At 41.7% G+C, this 18,486-nt stretch overlaps 1 protein-coding gene across 9 annotated transcripts in view; it reads right to left on the bottom strand.

Annotated features, from left to right (window-relative positions):
- Positions 1-18,486, bottom strand: part of MAST4 (microtubule associated serine/threonine kinase family member 4) — a 508,313-nt gene that overhangs the window by 224,909 nt on the left and 264,918 nt on the right. For 4 of the 9 annotated variants that reach the window (XM_084880866.1, XM_084880860.1, XM_084880872.1 and 1 more), the window contains one exon: positions 9,350-9,385. The exons of the other annotated variants lie outside the window; for them this stretch is intronic. In XM_084880866.1, coding sequence (XP_084736992.1) covers positions 9,350-9,385 — 36 coding nt within the window. The remainder of the gene's footprint in view (positions 1-9,349; positions 9,386-18,486) is intronic. 9 annotated transcript variants of the gene reach the window in all.

The raw sequence follows: 18,486 nt of genomic DNA, 5'->3' as shown, positions 1-18,486 counted from the left end.
GCCTTCCAGATGTGAGGAGTGTGAGAATGGAGGGGCAGGGTTATGGATTTAACTGTGTCTACCCCCACCAGATGTTGAAGTCCTAACCCCCAGTCCCTGTGAATGTGACCTTAGTTAGAAAGAGGGTCTTTGCAAATGACAAAGCTAGGATGAGGTCATAAGGGTGGGCGCTAGACCAGTCAGACTGTGTCCTTACAAAAGGGGGAGATTAGGACACAGATGCACACAAGGAAAATGCCATGTGGTTCAATGAAGACAGAGATCGAGGTGAGGCCTATCCAACTCCAGAAACACCAAAGAGTGCCAGCAAACTACCAGAAGCTGGGAGAAAGACCTGAAACGGATTCTCCCTTACAGTCCTCTTGGGTACCCAACCCTGCCGACACCATGATCTTGGACTTCAGCCTCGGAACCTATGAGACAATAAACTCCTGTTGTTTGAGCCCCAGTTTGTGGCATAGCCCTGGCAAACTAACACAGGGGGCGGCTGGGACATCTTCACCCACCTCCCAGGGCCCAGCATAACCTCCCTTTCTCTCCAGCGTCCACACCTGTGTGTGCCTCCAGTGACTCTCAGTGCCCATCACTGTCAGCCCCGTCATTTACATGCAGGTTCCCGAGTGGCTCCAGGAACGTTCACTGAGGGGGTGGGGAGCCACAGGACCTTCCACCCTGAAAAGGATCCTCTATCACTATGAGCAAGACAACGAGAAGCCAGGCGCTGCTAACTTGGGTACCTATGTTTCAAAGTCTGTGCAGGTGATAGAACTGCACAGACATGGAGCTGCCGAAAGTTTCTGTAGAAGCAGAACCGAGTGAAAGAGGAATAAGCGTAAATGAGTACGTATTGGGAGGCATTGTAATCACACCGCTGATGTCTCAACAAGTCCCAGTACCTAAGTGTATTCTATTTGTCAGTGTCTCTTCGGCATGTGTTTGTGCTTCTGTGACACAGTACAGAGGCTGAGAAAGCTGAACCTTTTGATGCCAACAGTAAGCTGGAGGAAATCTCACTTCATGCACACTCACTCTCCATTTTCTACTTTCACTTTTTGATTTTAAAAAAACAAATCTAGGGAGGGAATAACACAATGAGCATCTGCCTAAAGGTCAACTGCTCCACTTCATACATCAAAGCTCTGTTGAGGCCCCCAGCATCTGCTCCCTGATCTCAGTTCCCCTCTCCCACAGAGGTAGCCTACAATATGAATGCAGTGTTTACTAGTAGTATTCTCGTGCGTGCCTGTACATTTCTACTATAAAAACAACCACTTAAAATAACAGTGCTCCTCAGTGCTGGTCCCACCGGTTACTTTTTAAAAACCCCTGATCTCTTTTCTTTATTGCCCTCATCTAGCAAAAGAATAGTTGTAAATGTATCCATACCATGAGATTAAGTCATACCAAGGGAGTAACTGCAAAGAGCTTAATTTTATTCCTATCAACTAAGATCTATTTTATTCATCGGTGTTAGTTGCCTCCTTTCTCCCAGCAATGCTGTGATGTAAGGAATCCAAGCCAGGTCGACGAGAAGCACACCCTGAATGGCTAGCTATTTCTGGCGCTCAAGTTAGGCTGGTGAACGGAAGCCGCCATCCCTCATACTTAAAATGCTCTTTGGCAAAATCCCCAGATAGATGAATTAGAACTTAGGATAACATTCCATTTAAATTGCACTCCTTGATACAAAGGACTGGAAAACATTAAAACATTAATCAATAATGAATCCTTCACTTTTATCTGGTTTCATAAAAGACATAAATGAAAAAAAAAATGAAATTGCACTAAACTCAAAGATGTTAACTGGAAAAACCAATGTCCACCATCCTATTTGGAGCACAGCCCATCCTTAACAAAGTTTCAACAACTTCACCGAGGAATTCAGTAATTGCTCAATCAACTAATAGGCCAGCCCCCGAGAGTGTTAAGCAGCAAGGAAGATAGGTGGTTTTAAAACACACAAAGCAATATTCTATGAGTATTTATGGAACTGTTGCCTGCCAGGCGTGATGCCAGGCATGGAGGATGGAGCTGGAACCATGCTTCCAGCCCCAGGCGCCTCCACTCCAGCAGGGCAGTGCGCACACAGTTCCACTAACCACACACCCTGAGGCACTGGGAAAACCCTCCCCAATGGATAAATCACTCTTCAGATCACCCAGATCACAGCGTGGCCACAAATGGCTACAGTGCTGGTTTCTGGGGAAATCTCAGAAAGCCCCACGTGTTACAGCAAAACAAAGAAAATCCGTTCTGTTCCCTAAGTGAATATAGCATCTCTTTGTTGACTGCTGGAACCTATTAAAATGTGTTGTTCAGAGTGATTTCCGGCACATAAAAAGGGCAAACTTCCCTGATCCTAAACAAATATCACCAACAGCTGTGGGGAAAATGAGGCCTTTTGGAATTTTTAAAAAATGAATTACTGAAAGTAGGGAACTGCCTCGGCGCCCTAAAAACAACTATACATGGTCATGGCCATTCGAAACAGTCCAGCACTTCGCTCTCGGGGCTGGTTCTGCTTAAAGATACAGCCAGTTCTGTGGGTGAGAAGAGCACAGCACTCATACACGCCTGTCAGCTCCAGAAAGCATTTCCCAGCCGGAAAGAGAGCGCACACTGAGAATCAATAATCATCAAGTCACAGGATTTAGAACACAGCCTGCAAAAACATAATAAAAGGCTTGTGAGATGAGATCATGGATACAGACTCTTATCCTTCATACGTCTATGAATTTCTACAATGGAAATCGTTGGGAAAAATGATTAATGCTTTATGTTACAAGAACTTTTAATGGTAAAATAAAATGCTACCCCATTTCTTTAATGCTAAGAGGCTGTAAAGCTGAAAATGCCGAAAGGAAAATGTTATTTGGTACATCGGGAGATAGAAGTGAAATCCCAATTCCTACTTTTTAACCTTTTCTTTAAGTGATCATTTGCAATTTTTGTTTGGTTTTTTTTTTGGTTGTTTTTTTTTTTTCCTGTCTGTGGTTTCTGGTGATCACCTGTGTGGTTGACAGAAATATATTCAAATTATTATTTTCTACAAAGACCAATTATTTCCTAACTTATTAAGATTCTATGAATGCTACATTGTTAGTAAAAAAATTTTAAAAGACCGTAATAATAGGGATACACATATCAGTTTATTCTCCAAAAACAATTCTTGGAAATGCCTCCAGGTTTGAATTACTTCCCTCTTTGAGAGGACCCATAGAAGTTCAGAGAGGTCAAAATGCACAAGCTCTTCTGAAATTAGCTATTTCAATGGGACGCAGGTCCTGGTCCGTGGCCACCACTGCTCTGACAGCACAGCACCTCCAAATCTCACGAGTCCATCAGAGGAGATGGCAATAGGGAGAGAACGGGGGTGTGGGGGCTTGGTTTTTAAACCTCTATCATACCAACACACGGAAGGATTTGAGTGTTTCCTGATGATGGAAAAACAACTGAACTCAGGGCCAGCTACCTCTTTTATGACAGGTTTTTAAAGCTCATCTGAAGATGAGATTTTTCTTCGTTCTGCTCCAAACCCCATTTCCCAATAATTGGATGGTAGTTTATGGAGCCAGACAATTTGTTACAACTCCGAATCCCTCTAACTACAAGGCCAAGTTTCATCTGCCCCCCTCACCCCCCTCACCACCAACAACTTGAAATATGGGCCTGCCTTCTTAGGCTAAGGTCAGTGCACAGGGTTACAAACAGGCAGAGGGACTTGTACTCAGGCAATAACAACAAAAAAAAGCAAGAGCTACGGAGTCCTCAATAGAGTCATTTATAGGCTACGGAGTGGAGGGCTGGGAGTTGCCCCAAGGTGTGAGGCAAGGGGACCTCTGAGGTTTCAGGACACGCAGATCCGGGACCACAGCAGAAAGAGGCCAACAGTGAGAGGGTAACGTGACGTGTGTGAGCCACAACCTCAGACAGAGAGTACCTACAAGGACAAAGCCCTTCTCCCAGGAGCCAGCTTCCTTTCTGCTTGAGGCTATTCTGCCAATGGATGCCAGAGAGCTTTTCGGCCTCCATTCTGAAAGTTCTCACTGCCAACACTTGCCTCAGTGGTCACTGGCTGACCCCTAAAGACCAGAGAGTGAGATTCCCCCAATATTAACGTACCCCAAGAGAACAATCCTTACTGCCAGGCTCATGTTGGGTAGGAAAGCCTTCGACTATCGGGCATTTCTTTTAATCAGTTACAATGATTCAGGCTCCTTTTGCAAAGACATCCGACTGGCAGACATCAATGCAGGAACTGGGAGGAACCCCCCACCTCCCTTTCTGTGGCCCTGCGATGCGCAGCCATCCATTTCAAAGCCTGTGCGGCTCCCAGGGTTCAGCTGTAGACAGAGCTCACTCACATTCCTCATTGTTCAGACATCCAAGGAGCCTGGCCGTGGAGGAGATAAAAGGCTTCTTCTGAAAGCACCATGGAAGAGAAAATGTTTGTTCCGTCGCCGTGCCCCTACACATGTGCTCTTATGCTCCATGGCTGGGGGTCTAAGAAGATGAAAACGGAGGGGCCTTCACAGAGCTGGAGGAGACCTGGCCAGATGAATCAGGGGCTGGGGATATGTGCTGTCCTAAATTGGAGAACGCTGAGGTGCCCTCCAGCCTACGGCTATTCTACTCATTCTTACAAAATATCCCGCACTTTTGGATGGCATTCAAAAGAAATGCTTTGACTTTTTTTTCCCCCCACTACTGAATATAACTGCAATTATATTTAAAATATCTGTACTTTCCATCTCTTTGACAGGCCCTCTTCACTTGTGAAGTTTCTATTCAATACATTTCAATAGTCCGATCTCTTTCTAAAAAAACAGTAAGCTAACCCCCAACAAGGCGAATACTAGAAGAGACCAATGTATTTCTTTTAACGTTTCTTTGCAAATAGTTATTTCATTCATTAGAATGAATGTTAGAAGAAATGACAATAGAAAACTCAAGGAGATTCACATTTAAATATTTAGATGTATAAAAATATTGTAGGGATTCATACCTAGGGGCCAAATGTAATTGTCGTTTTAAAAAGTCATCCCCCCCGACCCACCCACTTCCCTCCCTTTAGCCCCCTCCTCTCAGCCCCTCCCCAACCTCCCCAGTTCTTCTCTACCCTATTGTCCATGTCCAGGGCTATGCATATAAGTATATAAGTTCTTTGGTAAAGGTCATCCTTTGACATAACAACCTGGAGATGAAATGCACCTGCAGCACATGTCCCAGCTCACAGTAGGTTTCCCTAAAGAGGCAGCCATCTTAATTGAGGCACAGTGAATAAGAGTCAATGACTACTGACCGGTGGCTTCATCTGAACATATGGACAGTCTCTATACCTTTCTTAATGGCCAGAGGCCGCAGCAACAGAACAACCAAGTGCTGAGGTCACACTGACAGCTGGTTTATAATCGCTAGGATGAGCCCAGGGAGAGAGAGTCCTCACTCCCAAAGAACTACATCTTCTCTGGTGATAGCACTCTCCCACGGCAGGCCTGTGTGAAATGGAAGCAATCTGGGAGCCCCACGCTTGCAAGGGACTCCTGTTGCCTCAATGCTGTGGTCTACCGCTTAACATATTCCAGTGGTGGATCAAGACAAAATAAAGATGGGAAACTGGTGAGATTTTATGTGGAGGTGATTTTAAGAAAGCACCAAACACACAAAGGTACCACTTCAGGAGGGTTAACATTTTCACAAGAACAAGAGGATAGTATGAAGTTAGAATGTCAAGGAAAGTTCCCATTTTCCCAGGGCCATTTGTAGACAACTTTCGCAAGTCTTCAGCTGATAATTAATGTGTAGAAAACATGCACTTTGGCTCAGTTTTGTTTATTTGGTGTGTTGTTGCTTTATAGTTGTAAGATTTTTTTTTCATCTTTGAAAAGTATCATCACATCAAGTTGTTTTACTTCCATTTGATGTAAATTAAGGATACCCGTGAATGAAGATGGGTTCCAGTTTACCTTATTAGGTCCAGAAAAGATAGCCCTGGCTGTCAGAACGTAATACCTGACATGTTTTTGGAGGTACGTCACTGTTTCATGGTCAGCTCAGTTACATCATCACTTGTCCAGTATCTTTATGTGAAGCACAGGGGCTCTTCAGGAAAAGCTCATGCATTTAAATCAACACGTGGTTATTTTTACTCAACGTTGCTGCACTGGGCATCACCTTCTTCATTCCTCAAGTCCTGTGAGCATTGTTTCAATTATTCTAGTGCTTGTATCTCCCTAATTTATCACTTCACATCCTCTAATGATGGTGACTTTTTTAATACATTGAAACACTACAGCAACACTGCAGAGATTTTCTGGCTCCAGGAATAAAAACTACGCTGTTTATTGCCTGTGGATGTCTGTAGTCACTCCAACCCGTCGTGGATGGTTGCTTATGTTTCTTTGTTTTATGAAAGCAGAGAGGTTCTCTATCCTAATTTAAACAACTCTATCCTTCCAGAGTCTTTAGAACTGGGCAGCCCTGGAGCAAATTAAAGGTTTAACTATTTGACAGTATTGTAAAAGAAACATTCCTTTATTGTTAATTTTATGATGCCCTTATTATTTTTACTGTGATTTTAAGTTCCAGTGATAGCCTACAGATATTTAACACACATGCATAATTACATTTAAAATATACTCTAGTTTATCTTTTTATATGTGTGTATCACATCTGTCAATTTTGATGATGATTAAAACCTGAGTGCAGCAAACACAATTTGAATTCACCGAAATACAGCTTATTTCCACACATGATATGCCTTTTAATTAGCACAATTTATGCCATTTGTCACCTTTGATATAACATGATGGACTGTTGGCTTCTGGAAGGCTCAACTTGTTCAAGGCCTTATCATTCCCATTTCCTCTGTCACTTAGATGTCCACTGTTGGCCAGCAGAAGTGCCTTCAATTTGGCTCATCTGTCCTTTATAGCTCAATCTCCACACACCATGGAAAGCATGCTTGCTCTTTAGCAAAAACAAAATACCCAACCAAACAAACAAAAACACCTATTTCAAACCAACCCATCATTTTCCCCTAAGTTCCAGAAAGAGTCTTGATGCACTTTAGTGGAAAGTAATATTAGAAATCAAAATTGGGGTGCAGGGAGGGAGTGCCTAGTATGATGTTTCATATGAGTATGGACTAGAAGCTGGAAGGTAACTGTTCATTACCTTCTTTAGAACAGAGCAGAAAAATTATATTTGATTTTCATTCAATAAATGTTATAAGTGCAGCGTAGGCAGGTGGCTCAGTTGGTTGAAGCATCATCCAGTGCACCAGAAGGGGTGTGGTTCATTCACAGTCAAGGCAGATACCTAGGTTTTGGGTTTGATCCCAGGTGAGAGCCCATACAGGAGGCAGCCAATCGATGATGTTTCTCTTTCACATTGATGTTTGTCTCCCTCTCTCTCTCTCTCACCTCACCTACCAGCTCTCTCTCTCCCTTTTCCCCTCCCTCTCTCTCTAAAATCAATGAGCATATCCTTGGGTGAAGATTAAAAACTAAATAAATAGCCTGACCAGCGTGGCTCAGTGGTTGAGTGAGCCACATGAGACCTATGAACTAGGAGGTCACAGTTCAATTCCCGGTCAGGGCACATGTCTGGGTTGCAGGCTAGATCTTCAGTGTGGGGCATGCAGGAGGCAGCTGATCAATGATTCTCTCTCATCATTGATGTTTCTATCTCTCTCTCCCTCTCCCTTCCTCTCTGAAATCAATAAAAATATACCTAAAAATATACAAGTAAATAAATAGATAATTTTTTAAAGATTATAAGTTCATATAAAAGGTTTAAATGTAACTCTAAATTTACTAAGTCCTCTTTTTTCTTATGTGAATAATATTTATTAATATTCTCCTCTTTTCTAAATTATCATCCTCAATATTTACATACATGCAAAAATTGCCAATAGCAATCCATTCATTTAAATTATAATATTGAAAGTACTAGGAATCTCATTTTTTAAAACATAATTATAATTTTTCTAAGTTTACCATTCAATAATAATCACAATACATTAATTATTTCATCATTACACTTTTGGCTATTGAACAAATTAAAGGTTTTGTGTCTTTTCTCTATAAACAAGTGAACATGGGTAGGACCTACAAGGGATGTCTCTTTGCTTTCATGAGCAAAATACAAACCTCCTATGTAATTGTATATGTGTTCATTTGTAAGACAATATTACTATTACTTTTTTTATCACAGACAGTTTTAGTGTTTATCTCCAATATTTCAAATGCCATTAGAAAAACAGAAAGGTATTTATTACCTTAATATTGCAACAACTAAAGTTTCTAAAAGCAATTAAGAATATCAATGAACCCAAATAAATTGCTATTCACATTTACAAGAATTTAAATTAAGTATTGTCTTTAAGATTCCCCAAACTAAAAAAAAAATAGTAATTTTTGTTATATTTGTCATATTCATTGTTATATCTTTTATATTGAAAACACTTAAGAAAAAAGTCCCAAAATTTTAAATTTAACTTAGCCAGAAAAATAAATGGTTTCAAAAACAACCATGAAAGTATTTTAAAAAGACCAGTTAAGGAGAACTTACCAGACATTACAATTCAATAAAAAGCCATTGAATTCAAAACAGAATGGTTTTGGCACAGAAACAGACATACAGAGATCAGACAAGATAGTCCAGAAATGATCCAAATATATACGTGACCAGGGTAACATTTCAGTCCCATGAAAAATTAAATTTCTTTTCATAACTAGGATTTAAGTAACTGGGAAAAAATAAAGACTCCTACCTCATATCACTATAAAATTTAAGACTTCATGTTTAAAAATTTGGAAAGAAAATTTAAGAGAATATTTGTATGACCTTATGATGGACGACACCACCTTGCACAAAACAGATAAATAAGAAACAATAAAAAAAAGACAAACATATTTGACTGAATAATAATAAACAATTTTCATTTGGCAAAAGGCATATACACAGAGATAAAAACTGTAAAGACATATTTGTAAAAATACAGAGTATCAACATTTCTAAAACACAATAAATAGCTTTCCAGAACTGTGAAACAAAAACACTACAAAATAAATAAATGGGCAGTGGAAATGAACATGAAGTGAAACAAAGAGAAATTCAAATGGACAATAAACATATGAAAATATACTCCACATCAATGGGACTGCAGAAAATGCAAATGAAGGTAATGGTAGGAGAAAATAAGACTGGCACGAATTAAAAGGAATGGTAGCATCCAATGCTGGTGAGAATGTAGGAAATGGGTGCTCTGATGTGCAAATGTGATTTGCTAGTCCTTTGGAGAATGTAATCTAACAATATCTATTAAAATTAAAAATACACATACCGTTTGACCAAGCAATTCCACTTCTGGGAATCTATCCTATAGGGGGAAAAAAAGGACCAGTACGTAAGGACATAGGTACAAAGATGTTTATTGCAGCATTGTCTGTGGTGGGCAGAGGAAGGAAAGGGCTGGTAATAACACAAATGACCATCCATGGGAAAATGGTTAAATGTAATGTGATAAATCTGTAATCACAGATATATCACATTACATTTGATATATCTGACTTGGAAGACTGACATTGTCAGAAAAGCAAATGGAGGAATGAGTGCTACAATCTCATTCTGAAGCGAGCAGCAACAAGGGCAAGAAATGATGGGTAGGAATGCACTTATGCACCTGCATAAGGGACAGAAGGATACAGAGAAACACTGAAGGCAAGCAGTGGCCACCTGGGGCTGTGATTGGATACAGGGACTGGAAGAGATGTGGATTATTTATTTCTCTTAGTGTATCTTAGTGCTGTTTCACTAGCTACTATAGCACCATTTTAATTTTAAAAAATCTATTTAAGAACAATCATTAGCGTTTCTTACTGGTAGTAAAGCAGCAGTGTTTCCATACATTCATCTTTTAGTAAAATAGTAAATAGTAAACAGTTAATTCACATTCTCCTAAAGTGAATTAACACAGATGGTTGGTGAACATTGACTTCAATCATTGGTAGTCAAGGCATGCTTTTGTAAACTAGTTTTATTTGATGATAATATTTTAGACATCTTCTGGAAATACGCCCCAAGAATATTTCCACAAAGGTACCTCCTGGTCATGCAGGGTACCTTTCCACGGTCACCACACAGAGAGTGTTTCTCCTCCAGACAACACACCTGAGGCTTCAGAGCAATCAATGACTTCTACTCTCGTGCTGCCATCTTTACCAGTCCACCCGCTCTAGATCAGGTTCCCCAACTTTGGCACCATTGGCATTTTGGGTGGATAAGTCTTTATTGCAGAGAGCGTGCTGTTTCCCTGTGCTCTGTAGGTTGTTTAACAACATCCCTGGCCTCTGTTTTCTAGATGATGGGAGAAGCCACACTCCCCAGTAGTTGTGACCATTAAAAATGTCTCTAGACATTGTCAAATGTTCCCTGAAGGGAGAAAATCACCTCTGGTTGAGAACTACTGTTTTAGACGAATGATCAGTTGAAATATACAGTCGACCTTCCTTGTTTTATAAGACTCAGTCACTGCAGGGACTGTTAAGCCTAAGGCCAACCCTCCCTAACTATTTCCTGAGCCAGACTGGGTGGCCCTCTCACCCACTAGACGTGAACACCTGAGCTTACACACCTGAAGCTCATCTGGTCACATCCTTCCTCCTTGATTCCCTGGCCATGCTGAGCCTGAGCTGTCCACTGCAGTTCTTTCCCAAAGAAAAGCGGCTGCTTCCTTCTGACTTCAGCTTGAAATCATTACCTGAGCTGCTCCCAGAACTACCCATCCAACCGTTTCTCTTGGGCTTCCCTGAGGGAGTTTTTCTGACCAAGTATTTGCTCATTTCTCAACTCAGTCTCCCCCATCTCTTCCAACAACACATGCTGGGGGACATTTTTACCTCAGTGCCTCCATACTGTATCAACTCACACATGATTCTCCCTAATTTATCTCAAAGACTAGACTGCCATTATACCACCAGAAAACTCTTCACAGTTTCCTCAATTGATCTATACATGCCATGCAATTCCAATAAAAATCTCAACAGGCCATTTTTGTAGAAAATGATTCCAAAATTAAAAACCTAAACTCAGCAAAACAACTTTGGAAAAATAAATAAACAAAGTTGAAGAACTAACACTATCCGCTATCTAAAGTTCTTACAAGGCTATAAAATAAAACAGTGTGGTATTAATGTGAAGACAAACAGGCCAATTAAACAGAAAAGAAGGTCTGTATCTAGACACACAAATAATATGGACAACTATTTTCAACAAGGTACAAAGCGATTCAGTGGAGAAAGGACAGTCCCCCCCAGATGATGTTGGAATAAATATGTACTATACATGAGAACATGAACTTCAATCCATACTTCACCCTGTATACAACATTAACTCAGAATGAATCATAGACCTAAATGTAAACTTGAAAACCATAAATCTTCTGGGGGGGGGGGAAACTCAGGAGATAAATTAGACTTCATCAAAACTTAAAACTTTGCTCTTCAATAGATGCTGTAAAGAGACTAAAAATACAGGCCATAAGCTGAGAGGAAAGCCACCAATCGTGAACAGTAGCTTTATTTATAATGGCCAAAACCTATAAGCTATAAGCAACTCGAATGTCCATCAGCAAGTGAATGGATAATCCAACTATGCTGTATCCACTTCATAGGATATTACTTATAAATACAAACATAATTTCAAAATAATTATGCTGAATAAAGTAAACCAGACCATTAAAAAGTACAAACAGTACTTTTTCATGTATTTAAATTTTAGAAAATGCAAACTGATCTTTAGGTATAGAAAGTATTAGTAACTTACTGGGCATGTGAGGGTGGAAGGAACAAATATAAATCGGTAAGAGGAAACTTCTGGGGAGGGAGGGAACTCCACTACCTTGATTGTGATGGTAGTTTCAGATATATACATACATCTATTTATAAACTTGTACTTTAAGTGCAGTTTATTGTAGTCAATTATGCTTCAATAAAGTGTTTTTGTTTGTTTGTTTGTTTTAAATTGGGGGGGGTGTGGCGGGGAGAGCATTGTTAGCTGCTGGGGAACATTAACTCTGAGAGGATGCAGGGTTCTGCGGCTCCTGGGACAGCGGAAATTGGCTCATGCCACATGGAATTCCATGATGGCCTTTTTTGTTTGTCTTGTTGTTTTAAAATCTGTTGGGGTTTGTGACACATAGAATTCACAATTCTTGGGTACTTAGCCTAGGAGATGTTACATAGTAGAAAAAGGTGCATGTTGGGCAGGTAAGTACCAACTTAAATGATCTTTGCTTTAATTTCCCCTTTAACTGTTTCCCAAGACAAGCACTGCCATCACCATCCTACTGAGATCTTAAAGATATTGTCTGACCAACAACTGTCAGGAGTGGGGCTTGAAAATTAGAATAGAGCCAAGTGGCCTGAACCCTCAAAGATAATAATTAAGTACAGCATGCTTTTAACCAGATGTTTGATGACAATACTTTTTCTTGTGATTCTATCCGAATCAAGTGCATTTACATACAAACTGGTAATACCTTAGAATTCCGCCTAAGAAAGCCACCATTGTTCCCCTAAGACGCGGAACCCATACACGGATCTATTCATTTCATTTCAGTGTGTAATGTCAAGTGCATCTGTAAAATATACTTCCATTGCTTCTGAGGGCTTCTTTAATCCACAAGGACTGGTGTTAGCATTTAAACCAATTTGCCTTAAACATAAAAAACCCTGCTCATTCTCCCTGATAATTGATTCTTGATTTGTTAAGCTTCTAAGCGCGATGCTTTATACCCTGCAATAAAAAACCCCTGGTGAACTCTCACTGCCCCGCGCAGAGCAAATGCTGTTCAGCGCCTCCGCAGAGAGGCCAAGGAGAGCGCAGGAGAGGAGCAGCACGCTCCCTCCCTTCTCTGTCTGCTCCAAGGTCCCTGCTGCCCCCGCAGTAAACATCATTTGTTCCACAGCAGCTACAGGAGGATGTCATGAGGTGCCAACTCCTCAAAGCAAACACTGTCCTCAGCTTTTGAAAAATAAAAAGAAATCCAAAAGATAACCTCTGTCTTCAGCTAACCTCCTAAGCAAAAGCATGTCCCACCATCACCGATGACAATAAAGACGGCATTGGAAAATCAGGGTTTAGTGAGAGTCCGGCATTCAGTGCTAATGCCACCATAAGGTTAATCCTGTTGGTCTCTGTGGCACCACGGAAGTCAGAAATCATTTTTCCTAAATAATAAAGAGCACAGAGCATATGCCCAGTGAATATTTTCTAACAGGGTAAGAACACCTTCGCATAAGCATCTACTAAATATGCAAATAGTTCTTGAAAGAAGAATTTACATTCCTAGAATAAAAGCATTTAAAAATCTTTCCCTGAATAAAATAGAATATATGTATTTGATTTTCTTATTAGGATTTTCATTCTTAAACAAGTGAAATGTATCCTTCTGTGCTTGGTCAAATGGATGCCACCCATGTCCACTTGCAAATAAAATTCAGAGAATATGTTTGATAAAACACTTTTCTCTCCTGAAATTGTGCTTCTAGTGTTATCTGGCTGCAATTCCTGTGGCCGCAATTTACCTGGGTGATGTAGGTCATGCTGAAGCAGAAGGCCCCTGGGAAGAGTAGTGCACATTACGACATGGGCTATGTGCATGTCTTAGGTTCCCACACCTAAGCATGGAAAAGTCCTCAACCTCGTTCTCGAAGTGGTGGCGTTATAGAACAATATGACAAAAGACAGTGCATGTGAATTCAGATGGAAGAAATGACCCTCCAGAATTCTCAGAGGGAAGCCCCTGTGCAGAAAGCAGAGAAGGAAACCCTGAAATAACTCTGTCCAGCCGGTAAGGTCTGACAGCAGGCTGCCAGCAAGAGCAAAGAGCAGGGAGCTGAACTCTCAGGCGTCAGAAGGGCAGGGAGGGTAAGGAGGAATTCCAAGACACAATGTGCTCTTCCAGGTACCACCCACCTCCCCACAGTTAGCTGAGGGCCAGGCAGCACAATGGGGTACAGAGGACAATACAGAATGCAGCTGCCCAGCACAATGTCTCATTAGGTATGCACCCATTTGGGGACTGCCAGTGACTGCAGCTGGGAACAAACACCACATCCCACCAGTGTGACTGTCACAAGTCTCTTTATTTGTCCTAGCAAACAGCATCCTGGTGGTGCTGGTGTCAGACTCTAGGTCTTCCCTTTGGTTGTAGTTTTAAGAGGAAACGCTTAAGGAGAGGTTGAGGCCACGCTTTGCAAAATGCTCAAAGAAACCGTGACAAGTGTGGTGACATCAAGCATGCCTTGAAGTGCCCCCCTTTATGGGGTCCACGCTAAGGATGTCTGTGCTAAAATCCGTATCTTTACAGTACGAAATGCAGCCACGCCCTTGCAGATGTTCTCTGATTCCTAACAAAAGAGACTTGCCCTTAAGAAGCAAAGGTTTCTGTCCAGTTCCTGGTAGGAACCCCAAATCCCAGTCCCAGCTCACAGCCAAGGAACTCTCGGAGCGCAAGCAAATCCCGAATCCTCGGAACTGGTTCCTCACTTAACAAACAGAAGTATTTCTCATCAGAGTTCTGTGAAGGTTTCTTTCAGCTTTGCCATCTTATGATTAAAAGTCTCCATATGGACATCTATAATATCCTACTCCATTTTCCTCAAAGCCTGTCTGTCCCAAAGCACAGTGTCAAGAAGTGACCTGCCTTCGTGCTGAGGATGGGCAGGCGGAAGGGATGAATTGCTCTGGAGGAGGGGCCGCTAGCACAGCCTGTTCCTTCACAGCCTGATGATGCAGAATGGGACACCTGTGGGCCTATCCCCACAGGGCACCTACGGGAAACTCGTAACCAGGGTGGACCTTCATGGGCACATGTGGATTCCCACAAATGTGACCTCTCCACTGACAGGAGATTTGTAAACAGTCCCTAGAAAATGCAGCTCAAATGATCTGGCTTTAAGGGAATTTCCTCAGCCTATATTGTGGTCTAACTTTACAGGGTAAAAATAAGTGATGGGGAGAAAGCTTCATTCCCAATGTATTTTATTTATTTAATAAAACACGTTTTAATTATTAATTAAATACTGTGTGCCAAACACCGTTATAAACACTTCACAAATGTAAACTGATAACAACCCTTAAAACACTCCGGGAGAGAATAGTATTCCCATTTTACAGATGGGAACTAAAAACACATAGAGGTGAAGTAACTTTCTGAAGGTCACATGGCTGGCTCCATGACAGATACAGGATTGGAACCCTGGTAAGTGTGGCTACTGCCTCCATGCTCTGAAATGCCCATTGAGTAGCAGACCTGGGAGGTGGCATCACTAGTCATTTCTCTTAAAAGACTGAGAAGGCACAGCCATCTGCCTGCTTCGGTGGCACCTGGACAAGCCTTGCTCCCCAAAAACTTCCCCTAATTCTCATTTGACTCAAGATTGCTAAAAAGTTATTCTAGTAGATATGAAATAGGAAACTTCCCCTCGTGCCTTTGGGCCCCGAGAAGCCTACTTTGCTACACCCTAAAGCTCTCAATCAATAAAGAAATAAAAAAAAAATTTTTTTAAAAAGAACAATAGTTCTTAATTGGGATGACATTTTGGATTCACCTTGAGAATCAGCTGAAAGCCCACAAGCCTCGGGCTTCCCCTGCCTCCACCCAAAAACACACAATCCACAGATTCTGCTGGACATTCCTAAGTGTGTTTGCACACGCACACATATTCCAATAAAGCTCCCCGAAGCAAAGCTAAGGCCTTCCTACAGCTGTCAAAGGTAAGATGATCAATCCTACACTGTTTCTATCTCCCAGGTCTGCTCTCCTATCCACTTCAGAGAAGATGAACGCAGGCGTGATGAGGGATGCTGCAGAAACAAACACCCAACTACCTATTCGATGAATATATAAATGCGATTGACATTCCTTTACAGTCTGAAATCCTCTCTTTCCTCCCAGGATATATTACACCGTGCTCTCTTTATATAAACATGCCACTTTAAATGCTAATTTGGGTGTAACACTCCATGTTTTTCTTTGTTTTGCTTCTGGGTTTCTAACATTCAGAACAACATTGGACTTCCATTTGGCTTCGGCATTGGATATTTTGAAATTCTTGCTTCAATATTTGTGGGGATGGGAGAAAAGGAAGTGCTCTGAGGAAAACTAAATTTATTTTAAAGCTCATCCAAATATGGTTTACATGTTCTTTATTTTATTTGAATTAAGCTCTTTCCCTCTCTTTCAGGAAATGTTGCCTTCATCTTGCTGAAAAACCTCATAAATCTAACTCAGTTCAGTTGTAATGCCAAGGTGATTCCCTTTCCTTGTGTTCTGGAATAGCCTCATTTTATTCAAACTACTTTCCCGAAGGGTCGTCAAGGCAGTATATTCTGGCTGAAACACAATCGCCCTGAATGTCTTCTTTTCAAAAAGTACACAAACCTATACATGCTCATTACTCCATTCAATACATCAATATGAGATAAACTATCTCCTACGTCCAGCAGGCCCAGCTCACCCAGTAGTTTCTAGGAACGATCAGGTCCTTTGCCTCTGTGGTCCTATCCACACTGTGACGAAACCCCCTCCCTCTGCTCACTCTCATCTTCCACCCCATACCTGCACAGCCTGTCCTGCCCTGCCCAAGAAAGACAAAATCAGAAAGAAATGAAGGGAGTCCCTCCCCCTTCCATACATTTCTTCACTTACACAGGCCAAAAGGATCGCTAAGTTGCATTCTATTAATTGCAATACTCCCAGCAATCCCTCAGCAGGCAGAACACCCTTTCCCAGGGCTTCTGAGCACCTAGGAGCTGCCTCTCTCTCGGTCTTTGCCATTGGACGCCCCTGTGTATAGCCAAAAGCCATCAAGTCAAGAAACTGGCCAAGTGTCAGTCACTGTTTCTACTAAAATAGCCAACTGTGGAGAGTTGCATGGATCCAGCCTTGCAGGGCTCCATGAAACAGTGCTCATGATGGAAAGGTGGAGAAGAAAGGCTATTTTATGTAGGAGGGAGAGTTTACTTGCTGAGAACAGACAGAGTAAGCTTCCCTCTCCGTGTAGGGAAATCTGAAAGCCCATTACAAAGGGAGATTGGAGGAGGCATGGAGCTGGCCCAGCCATTCCTGCTCCTCTCTCCAGGGAATGCCAGGAAAAGAGGAGCTCTCCCCAGCTCGGAGAGCTGTTGACTTGGGCAATTAACACACACAAAGGGGTCCTCTGTAGGTGAAGGGTAGCTGCCAGGGACACAATGCTTTTGCCCCTAACCATCTATTAGCTCACACCTTAGGCTTTTAGCCTTTTTCCACTTTCCCTGCCTGAAAACACCTCCCGGAGAGTTTTTCCACTCAGAAACATCCTTTCAGGACCCATGTTCTAAACAGGAGACAGGCCCACAGCTCTACTGGCACCTTCATAAGCACGGGCAGTTTAGATGTGCCGTTATGAGAAAAATCAAAGAACATCAGGAGGGCCTAGTGTTGCACACTGCACTTAAACCGGGAAGGACTGAGCTTGCAGCTCAGGGCCCTCAGGTAGCGGACACTGTGAGGAACTAGAACAGGGGTCTTCAAACTGCGGCCCGCAGAGGAGTCTGATCCGGCCCGCCAGGTTTTTTGGGCAGTGAGCGCAGCCGAGGTGTTACAGTAGGAATTAGTAGTTCATATAGTCCGGCCCTCCAGCTCTCTGAGGGACCGTGATCTGGCCCCCACTTTAAAAAGTTTGAGGACCCCTGAACTAGAGTGATAAAGCAGGTGACTCGCTGGGCTGGGAAGCTCACGTCTAGCAAGGGGAGACAGACTAGCAAAGGATCTGCAAACATCTACACTGTGTACCTTACCCTGCAGGCCAGCTTGTGGGAAACAAAGAATTGTTAGAGTCATTTCTCTTAAAAGATTAAAAATTCAAAACAACCAATCTAGGTCTGCAGCGAAATATCACACTGTACCATTATATATGCTAGCATCTCATTTGCCTTCCCCCTTCCACCTCCAGGTTAGTCAGTCTAGTGTCAAGTACTTCAAGCACCAAAATTTATCGTCATAACTCTCCCTAGGACTTTGGCATTAACCAAAAGGTACAGCCACAGCAGCTATTCCAATCATTGTAAAATATTTTCTCCAAAGTATCTTTAAAAGTCTCCATAAGTATTTGGGTAGAGCAGTTAGAATTCCACTTGCATATAATTACTGAAAAATTTTAAATAACATATTCCAAGAATATCAAAATGTAGAGGGAAGATTACAAACACCCATGAACACACTACCACATTAATGATACACAATGAAATTTTCTCTAGGGCTTTCTCAAACTCCATTTCTTTCACTCCCTGGGCTGCTAAGTAAGCTGCTTATTGTAAAACTGCTTCCCATGAATGTTTTTAGACTTTGACTGTAAATGTTTATACCCAGAAATAATAGTCAATCTTGCTTTGCATATGTTTGAATTTTACAATGAAAATACTATCTTATACCTC

The sequence above is a fragment of the Pipistrellus hanaki genome (genome assembly GCF_964339955.1).
Source record: "Pipistrellus hanaki genome assembly, chromosome: 4".
NCBI lineage: Eukaryota > Metazoa > Chordata > Mammalia > Chiroptera > Vespertilionidae > Pipistrellus > Pipistrellus hanaki.
This window is presented reverse-complemented; position numbering and strand designations above follow the sequence as displayed.